Below are 9860 nucleotides of genomic sequence, written 5' to 3' on the forward strand. Positions count from 1 at the left end.
GAAGTACATGTGTGAAGACGGTCCTGCAAATGGATTAAAAACTAACAGTTTGTGGCTGGGGTCATTTGTATCTTAAATTGATAGTATTTTTCTTGTCTTTCTTCCTGTAGGACTACCGCTGATTTAATAGCTGATTTTTCTTTTTTAAACAAAAACACCTACGTGAGATACAAGTTAATGGAGCCTTTTATACATTGTCGTACCTCTTTAGAAATAACGAAACAACGCTTCAGATGTATAGTTATTTGCAGTAAAAGTGACGCCAAAATGAATGGCAGTCAATTTAATGCTAACGGAAAGTGATCATGGCCAATGTAAGAGAATCTCTCCTAGGAGGCTTTTTGGATGCTCGCTTATACCCCCTGGTCCCAGATTCTTCAAGTAATGATGTTCCACTCTCCGGTACAGTAGGTGGCGGCATGGACCTACAACGCTGGTTTGGTTTCTAGCTGCTATTAAACGATTAAGAAGACTGGCTAACATTAGAACCAGAATAGCCCCTCCACTAGCTACTACCGGCTACTACTGCCTGTTCTGTCACATGTAGGAATCGTGGACGCAATTAGCTAGCTAACGTTTGGGCTACAAGCACAAATAACAGGCACTCTGCGGATATTTATCAGCCTAATATTTCCTTCGCAGTGACTTTCAGGTAAGACTTCTCTTTTTTTTATTTCGATAACCATGAGCAGTTGAAAGTTAAGTTAACGTTACCCTCCACTAAGCGTTAAGGCTAGCTAGCTAAACGTAATTAACCGTGGTTGAGTTATGGTAAACTAGCTAGCTAGAAGTCAAATCTTCAACGCATGATCTGACTGTCATGATCGAGCTGTAAAATAACAAACAAAACAAAATAATAAACTGATTGTCATTCAATCTCACTAGCACCGTTCGATATAAAACTATAGTATTTACAATCGTTTTACTTAGCTAACGTTAGCTGTAGGTTAACTAGATGGCCAAGGAACTAACATGTTAGCAGTCACATTAGCCTCCGAGCTGAGAACAAGCCGTTACCTCAGCTACTATACAGGACAATGTAAAGATGGACATAAAGGTGATTTGTAGCTACAGATTACAGAAGACACAAAGGATGTTTATGTTATCTGTTTGAAGTTAAAGGACATTCAACTCTGTTTAACATAATAACAGATATCCTTTGATTTAATTATGAAAAACTCACTATAGGACCAATTACATTGTGCAGGACAAATTAAAAGACAAAAAAGAAACATAAACATGGTTAATATATACAGACAAGTAGGTATACATTTTTTTTTATATAGACAACAAACAATCGGGATTGTATATACAGGGTAGTGTGGTTGGTACTGTATACAGACAAACAGTAAGTGCAAGACTTCATGGGTGGGTAGAGAATGCCAAAACAATTATGTATCGATAATGTTATAAGTTATTCTGTATAGACAGTATAGACTGTATAGACATCTATTGATGGATATGGAGCAGGAGTGTGAGATATGAATACAATCCCCAGCATGATATGAATAATTTAGTACCTGTTTCTGGCTTATCCAGCAAATTAGATGTATGCCAAATAAATGTAGATAATCAAATTCAAATAATAATCATATTAAAATCTAATACTGCTGTAAAGCAGTCCTGCTCATTGATATGCAACATTGACTACACTAGCCTATAAACCACGAGATACTGAGAGGATAGCTACCACGGTAAAACAGGAAAAACTCTGATGATTGACTAATTCATATCAGCAATTACTTAAAAATATCAAAACAATGTCCATTGTTTCTTTACATGACTGTGGCAGATTTTGGATGGAGTCGGCACCAACGTTTTTATCAACTTGTGTAGCCGCGGCCAGGGACCTCAGGGTTCGGGATTCAGGCCATCCTGTACAGCTGCGAGAGAAGAATGGTCAAGTATTTCAGTAATAACACGGACATCAGGAGTACGTGGGACCATGTTGTCTCTGCTTTTTGGCAGAGGTACCCAAACCCATTCAGGTATTGTGTAATATTTTCATGGTCAGTATTTTTATCTGGGATGCTCATTGTAAAGCATGTGGTGGGTGTCAGAAGGCAACAACGCCTTTAAGATGTTGTATTTTGTAGTGGCACATAAAAACAATAACCCACAATCATGCTTGCTCAACTTTTTCTAGATATGAGTGACTTTATTAAAAAGACAAAACAAGACTGCAGTACATTGTGAACCTTTTTGTTTGTTTTTTAGTAAATTTTATAATATAATCCCTCAGTACAGGGCCTTTGGGATGAAGAGAAGTTATTGGAGTGTTTTTAGCCCTGCAGGAATCTTGTCATCATATTGAGTTATTAGGATGGGGTATATTGTTGAATCCTACTATACAATTCAGGTGAACCTAAAATCAAAGAGCCTTCAGTCACGATTAAGATAGTGAACTGAAAAAACAATAGTTATATTGTAATAATAAATAAGTCAAGTTTAGCCTAGTCCTAGTTGTGTGGTTAATCGGGTATACTTGCGTTATGACATGGGCTAACAACATCTTGAGGAATATTTGCTTTATATTATCTCACAATGTCATTTTTTTGCTCAAAAAGATGCACCAGGACACACAGAAAACACACAGTCTTTTTCTAACTGACTGTTTGGAAGTGGACCCCTGTTTTAACCAGAACTGAAATTAACCACAAACGAATATGAAACCTTTGTTTAAGTCCGTCTTAAAACAACACTAACTTACACACATGTACATTGACGCAGCTGATACTGTTTTTGCTTGCTATAAGGATTTTATGCTAGCCATTAACAGATCTTTATTTTTTTTAAATGCTTCCAATGGAAAGAATATATTCCACACTTAAGCCTTGGAGTTAGCCAAACCAAGTCAGTATCCTCCAAAGTTAGTTAGAATTTCCTCCTTGTGTTTCCACCGTATTCCTTGCTGAACTGTAGTGGATGTAGAGGAACACAAAGATGGAATTTGGTACAAAAAAAGACTAACTTTGAAAGATATCCACTTCATTTGTCTATACCAGACTGCTGAGGCCTCATGAACATAAAATAAACCTAAAAATGTATTTTTGCACAAGAAAAGGGCCGCTGATTTGGTGTCCCATCACTTACATGGAGGGACGAGATCTCACATTGGCCAGTATGAACAGGAGGATTGATTAATTCAGTGTTTTATATGAACACCTGACTAATTTAAGACAGACCTAATGACACCCATGTCTGTCCGTTTTGCACCCTTCAGCACCCATGTTCTCACAGAGGACGTTGTGTACCGCGAAGTGACGGCGGACCACCGGCTCCTCTCCAGACGCCTCCTGACGAAGACCAATCGGCTGCCTCGCTGGGCGGAGCGGCTCTTCCCCACCGGCATGTCTCGCTTGGTGTACATCATCGAGGACTCCATCGTGGACCCTGTCAAAAGGAGCCTGACCACCTACACCTGGAATCTCAACCACACAACTCTCATGGTGAGCTGTCGGATTCTCTGTGGTTGCTCTTTTTTGTGTAGCATTTATCTTTCTTTGTTATGAAACTTTTTTACAGCGATTTTCCCATGAGTCTTTGAAAATGTTAGCAAGTTTTCATCGACCAGTATTTCTCACTGACCTTGTGTCCTCGGCCTACACTACTGAGATAAATCTTGAATAATCAATTGCCTGGAGCATTGTCTGTCTGAGTTTCTTAAGGTGGCTACAATGATAATAATGACAATGTATCTCAATTTAAAGCTCTCCTTGAGTTTCAGGTAACTGTTTAGTTATTCCGTCTGCAGCTTTATTGTTTTGATGCACTCTCACCACTCTTAAAATAAAAAGCTCTAATAAACCCACTACATTACTTGCTTGGCACCAAGTTGGTAGAGACTAAGCTAAAAGAGAGAGAATATTGGCCAGAAACACAGCTTCAAATGAATGATAATGTTGCCCTGCAAGTTTTAGATGAGTAGATAAGCAACTGTTTGCTCACATTGTCATTATTTAAACTTAAAAGGTAATGATATATTAGTGTGTTCACAGCTGCCCCCAAGTGGCCAATAAATGTTTTTGCCAACCTCCAGATGTAAAAATTATCACATTGCAGGTGCAGTAGTGCATACCTCTTACCACACTCAACAGTTATGCAGTGTGTTAAGTTCTAGCAAAATCGGATTTATACAAGAATCCAGATTTGTATTTTGTACAATTTGTGAAATCAATTCACAAGTTCAAAATAATATCTTGTTCATAGTGTTGCTGTTTGTCTTTGCTCGATGCTGTAAACTATGTTGGCAGAGTAACCTGTACTCTGTGCCATGACTGCGCAGCGCAGTCAGGTGTAGCTGCTAACCCCGGATGGGAGGAGGGAATATTAATTCAACCGGCCTCATCTTCAAAGGAGGCGAGCATTTGAACGCAGTTCAGATGTAATGATCTCCAAGGGAAGATGAACCTTGACACAACTTTTACATTATGCCGCTTTGATGTGTTTTTTTCACACTTTCACTGCTGTACACTTTATGCTAACGCAGGATGGATTTATGCTACTCGTGTTTTTAATCTACTGCAGCATGAAACCCACCTGGAAATTAAGCCAACTGACTGGTTCTGATCAAAGAAATTATCTGATCAGCGCATCCAATTCAAATTGTAAAATGTTTCATTATAAATCAGCTCTTAAACCCCTGTTTAAAACTAGATTAAAAAAAGACAATTTAAAAGCTTTTCACAGCTTTGTCATTTACATCAGCCCGCTGTACTTTTCTCTTTCCCCATGTTAGTCGGTTGAAGAGCGTTGTATTTTCCAAGACTCTGTGGAGCAGCCAGCCACCACCAAGCTGAAACGGGAAGCGTGGATATCCTCAAATGTTTATGGCTTCTCCAGACCTATTCAGGTACTTTTAACCTTTTTGCGGAATAAATAGTTACCCATGCTTGAATTAACATGTTAACTATTCCATATTCTGTATCAATGTAACATACTTTTTTTTCTTTGATAATAGCCATCATCATATCTTTACATAAGACAGCTATGAATTCATAAGCGTAGAGGTGTAATAGCAGTAAAATAGGCCTTATTTTGATTTGTAGGTCACATAACGGGCAGTGGAGGCCTGGGAACCTGTGTGCAAATGCCAAAATAAAGAAGTGGGAGAAGTGAAAACAGTGCCAAAAATATGTCCGCCTAAATTGTGATTAGTACTGTAGAGGTGGGAGTTGCCAGGCTTGCTTTGATATCCCTAGAGAAAATGAGAGAGAGGACTGTTAGCTAAGTGTTGTTTTTTAGCTGTCTTCCCCAATGTAAAGCCATTTCCTGTTCTGTCTTATCCCAGGAGTTTGGATTGGCCCGATTCAAAAGTAACCAGGTGAAGGCCATGAAAGGGCTGGATTACGCACTGTCCAATTTACAGGGTACGTACACTTCACTGCAGAAACAGGAGAAAAGTGCAAGAGAAAGGGAAGAGGGAACACATTTATTTTTAACTGTTGCTATTTCTGGAGAAGAGAAACTCGTAGGAGAAGTAGGGCTTTCTTTCCTCAGAACATTAGATGCGACACATTGAACACAATAAAAAATGTATAAAAGAGTATATATAAATGTCTTAATTTATACAATTTCTATACTTTGTATACATGGATAAACATCCCCGTGATGTCTTTTCATGAATCTGGTGAATGTAAAAACACAAGTGGCTCGCGCCAGACGTTCATTTGGTAATGTTTAGCCTTTCAAGTCTTTAGCAGTAATAACTCCACGAACAGGCAGCATTGCACCCCAAAAAAGGTTGATTTAAGCAGCCTAAAGGCCCTTGTTACTGCTTAGAAACATACTGAATAAATACCGTAGCTGCAGAAGGATATGAAACCATGGCAACCACAGTGACAAACAGCCTGAATTTAGACTCAGGCCAAAGATTTAGGGAGTCACTGTTGCATAAACAAAATAGTGTGGAGCAGGCTAGTGCTGCAACTAACAATTATTTTCATAGTTGATTAATCTCTGGATAATTCTTGTGAATAATCAATTAGTTGTTGAAAATGGTGAAACGTGGATTATTGTTTCCAAAAAGCCCAAGACGACGTCCTCAAATATCTTGTTTTGTTTTGTCCACAACTCAAAGATATTCAGTTTACTTAGAAAATATTTTAGAAAATATTCCCATTCGATTAATCTTGTAAAGTGTAATTTCTATTAATGTTTTGGTTTGAAAAATGACAAATGATAAATCTAGCTCTTTACAACCCTTTATTTGTCCCGAACAAACATTTTATCCTTCATCAGACTCTAAAATTACAATTTGTAGAGACAGTTTTTGTCTAACTTGAATTTTTTTAAAACTTATTCATCCAGGTAAGTTGATTGTGAACTAGTTCTCATTTGCAATGACTACCTGTAACATTCACACAGTTACACATTCATACCTGGAACCTGCGTAGTATAACCATACGAAACAATGCAATACAAAATATTAATTTTTGAAAAGTATATTTTAATGATCTGAGAGGTTATTAAATGATATGAAGATGAAGAGGCGGTGTCTTGTTTGGCAGTAGGCTCTGATGAGTAAGGTTTGTATTCTGCTACAAACTGTGTGGTGCTTTTGCAGCGTACTGTTGTCTGAAAGGACATTTTGCCATTGTTGTGATTCTGTCCCACTCCCCCTTTGTTGATGGCACTGCAGGGATTGGGATGAGGCTAAACGTTATGGTAAGTATGTAAGCAGTGGGGCGTCTGCGTGCCATCCCAGGCCTTGCCCAGGGTTGTCACTGGATGCCAGATATGAGCCTCACACAGTAGATAGTGTAGCTGAGGTAGAGGCTTTCTCCCCTTGTGTTGTTTATGCAGAGACACACTGTATTTGTCCCCAAACCTCTGAGTAAAAGTGACTCAAAGGTTGATCTAGTATTGAACTAGATAGTGTTTACATTTAGTTGACCCTACTGTCAGATGTGAGACTGAATCCTATAATCAATATTGTGGTGTTTGTTCTCCAGTGTATTGAATCTGTAAAACTCTAAACTTGATTTGATATTTGAAAAACTTAAAAAAAAAGAATCTGTCCGTTCATTTAATATTGTTGTAATTAGAGCCTGACCGATAAAGGATTTTTAAGGCGGATACCGATACTAATATTTGGCTATTGAAAATAGCTATTGTTATTCCAATATATCGGCCGATAAATATATATATATAAAAAATCTGTAGTTATCACTAAAATAATATGATAATTTGTTTTATTGTCACAACAGAACAGAGGAACATCAAAGTATTGTTCTGATAAACAAAATTTATAAAAATATAAACTTAAGATATGAAACTTAGTGGTTTTGAACAAAAACATATATAATAATAATAATCAATGATGCCAACAGGGATGTTGCAGAGCGCCATCTGGTGGACAAACTATGCAACGCCAGTACTCATAACATGGTTGACAGTATTTATTAGTATTTTATTGTTTCAATATTCATATGATTCTGAGGAATGAATATTTAAAATAGAAAAGAAAAGAAAAAGCCTAATGTCGGCCAATAATATTGGCCCGCCGATGTTTTGGTCGGGTTCTAGCAAGTAATATTTTTTTTACATGCAGCTTCTAGTATAATTTTTGATTTGCTCCCCTTTTTTTTTAGACCGTAGAGATTCAAAAGTCACATATTACATTCACAATGAACATATCATATGTTATACACATAGACTGTTTAAACAGTAGAGGCTAAATCTAAGGAAGCCCTGGGAGGCAATTGAGAAAAGAAAAAGAAACCCAGTGATCCATTTTCTAAGTCAGATTTAAATAGATTTTTCTCCTGTGTTTATGATTTAGGACGTAATCTTTAAGTTCCTTGCGTAATTTTGTGCTTCCTTGCCATACTTTTCTTCTTTCATTCCTTCCGAGCCATGTGTCAATTTTTCGCTCAGCTGACAAGCTCAATGCCTCAGTATGGATAAGCTCATTGATTTTTCCTTCGAACTGGGCATTAAGATGATACACTGCTCAATGGGCACATTTAAACTCTGTTTAAGTTCTGCGATTTAAATTTCTTATGTATGACAAGATAATGTGCAATGTCAGAGGTGTCGCATGTGGTGGTGAACAAACAGAATTATCAGTGAAGAAGAACAAGTACGGTATATCAAACAAGACAAGAACTACAGTTCTTTATTAGACAGTAAACAAACAGCTATACCTAATTAGGGACCATACACCCCAAAAATTTATGAATTACTGATTAAAGAACAAGTTACTTTTGCTAAAAAGAACTTCTGTAGAACCTTTTGTAACTTTGAAATTAATGTCAATTACAAAAGTTTGCCATTGTATGTCAGTATAGTCACTGATAATGCTGTAGAACAGAGAGGGCCTGCAGTGTTGCCTTGCTGTTTCTTTCAGTTTATTTTGAACCATAAATAAACAAATAACATTTGTCTGATTGGACAGAGTAGAAAGTGGGAGGGACAGGAAAGGTTGGAGAGAGCCATGTCGTGTGTGGGATGGATTCATGTAATGCAGTGATTGCATGCAATACATCTGGGTCTGTGCGCCTGCTTTTTATTATTTGCCTTTTATTGATTAGATAGACTGTTGGACACAATGCTCGTCTTCTAGGTCCTCAACAAGGTCCTCACTTCAACAGACATTTTATCATATTTATGTTTTGTCCAAATTTGATTTCTCCAACATCAGAATCGTTTTACATCCTGCAACACTCAAATTGACGCTAACCTCTGTTCTGAACCTAAGATACGTACCTGCTACACTTAAAGTACACTTTGGGGAAATATTAGAACTAAATAAACTCTGCTCTGTGCTTTAGACAGCTATACTGAGCTACCTAGAGAAATCAAAAACAATCCCAGTACCTGATTTTACAAAGGCCTTTGCAAATGTGTGTCACCAATTTACCGTTTACTATGTGGTGCTGAACATACTTCAACAATCTGAAATCTAAAACCATACATTATTAGACCAGCTCAGTCTCCGAAATCTCACAATTTATGTAAACCTAATTATGCTACCCAGTAAGACCAATTGTATTTTTTTCATACACTGTAATACAATGAATCACTTGTATCAAAATCAGGACGATAGCGTCTGAGAAATCACCTGAGATACCACAGTACCGCCTCACTCTTGGAAGACTGTAGTGTCTGTTTTTTTCAGACATTTCCTTCAGAGGAACATAAACCCTTAAAACATTCTTAAACCTGTCACTTAACAGGCAAACACAGGCTATGGGAGTGCTGCGATAGTCCTGATGAGGTAAAAACCCCTAAGGGGGGATTTGGAAGGTACTTTTATACGCGCAGGGAAATCAGTCGCCTTTTTTTTTTTTTTCTCAACCGAGTTAGTGGAGCCTCTGCGCAGACACAAACAGTGGATCAAAAACACACAAGGAATCAACTATAGTAAGGAACAGAAAACCAGTTGGGCAGAAGTCTGCTGCCAGTATGACACCTCTCAGCCAGTGTAATTTTAGTAAGGACTGACCTTGATCACCTTCCACTAAAACACACATGGTGACCATAAGATGGGTGATGTCATAGAGGCATGCAGGGATTCAGCCAATCCAACTTGCACAATATTTTGTTTGGTCTTTGTTGTTTAAAAGAATATAGTATGCCGAAATTAACTGTTCACACATTAGTGGAGCTGGCCCCTGTAATTTCCCAAAATCCAGTCCCTCCAGTTATTGTCAGTCTCCAAACGGGAAGAGGTTTCTCCCTCCGTCTGCATGGAGTCAACCTCGCATGACACCCATCTGCTGATTTGTCTGAAGGAAGCAGCTCATCCCTGCTCTCTTTCTTTCTCTTTGTGGGTCTGGGTGTTACTTTTTAAGGAACATAGATGGAATACGAAAAAAGAAAGAAAAACACACACAAACTGCACAGCACATCCTGAG

At 37.9% G+C, this 9860-nt stretch overlaps 1 protein-coding gene across 3 annotated transcripts in view; it reads left to right on the forward strand.

Annotated features, from left to right (window-relative positions):
- The first annotated feature begins 395 nt into the window (after positions 1 to 395).
- The window catches only part of LOC117954448 (PRELI domain-containing protein 1, mitochondrial-like), a 12487-nt gene continuing 3022 nt past the window's right edge, over positions 396 to 9860 (forward strand). For 2 of the 3 annotated variants that reach the window (XR_004658824.1, XM_034888253.1), the window contains exons 1-5: positions 396 to 652; positions 1782 to 1988; positions 3224 to 3449; positions 4739 to 4852; positions 5291 to 5369. Coding sequence is in view for 2 of the 3 variants with exons in the window: in XM_034888253.1 (XP_034744144.1) it covers positions 1897 to 1988; positions 3224 to 3449; positions 4739 to 4852; positions 5291 to 5369 (511 nt within the window). In the remaining variant the exon portion in view is untranslated. Of the gene's footprint in view, positions 653 to 1781; positions 1989 to 3223; positions 3450 to 4738; positions 4853 to 5290; positions 5370 to 6640; positions 6667 to 9860 lie in introns of all 3 variants that reach the window. The other variant, XM_034888268.1, reaches the window with a different exon arrangement.

The sequence above is a fragment of the Etheostoma cragini genome, chromosome 2 (genome assembly GCF_013103735.1).
Source record: "Etheostoma cragini isolate CJK2018 chromosome 2, CSU_Ecrag_1.0, whole genome shotgun sequence".
Taxonomy (NCBI): Eukaryota; Metazoa; Chordata; class Actinopteri; order Perciformes; family Percidae; genus Etheostoma; species Etheostoma cragini.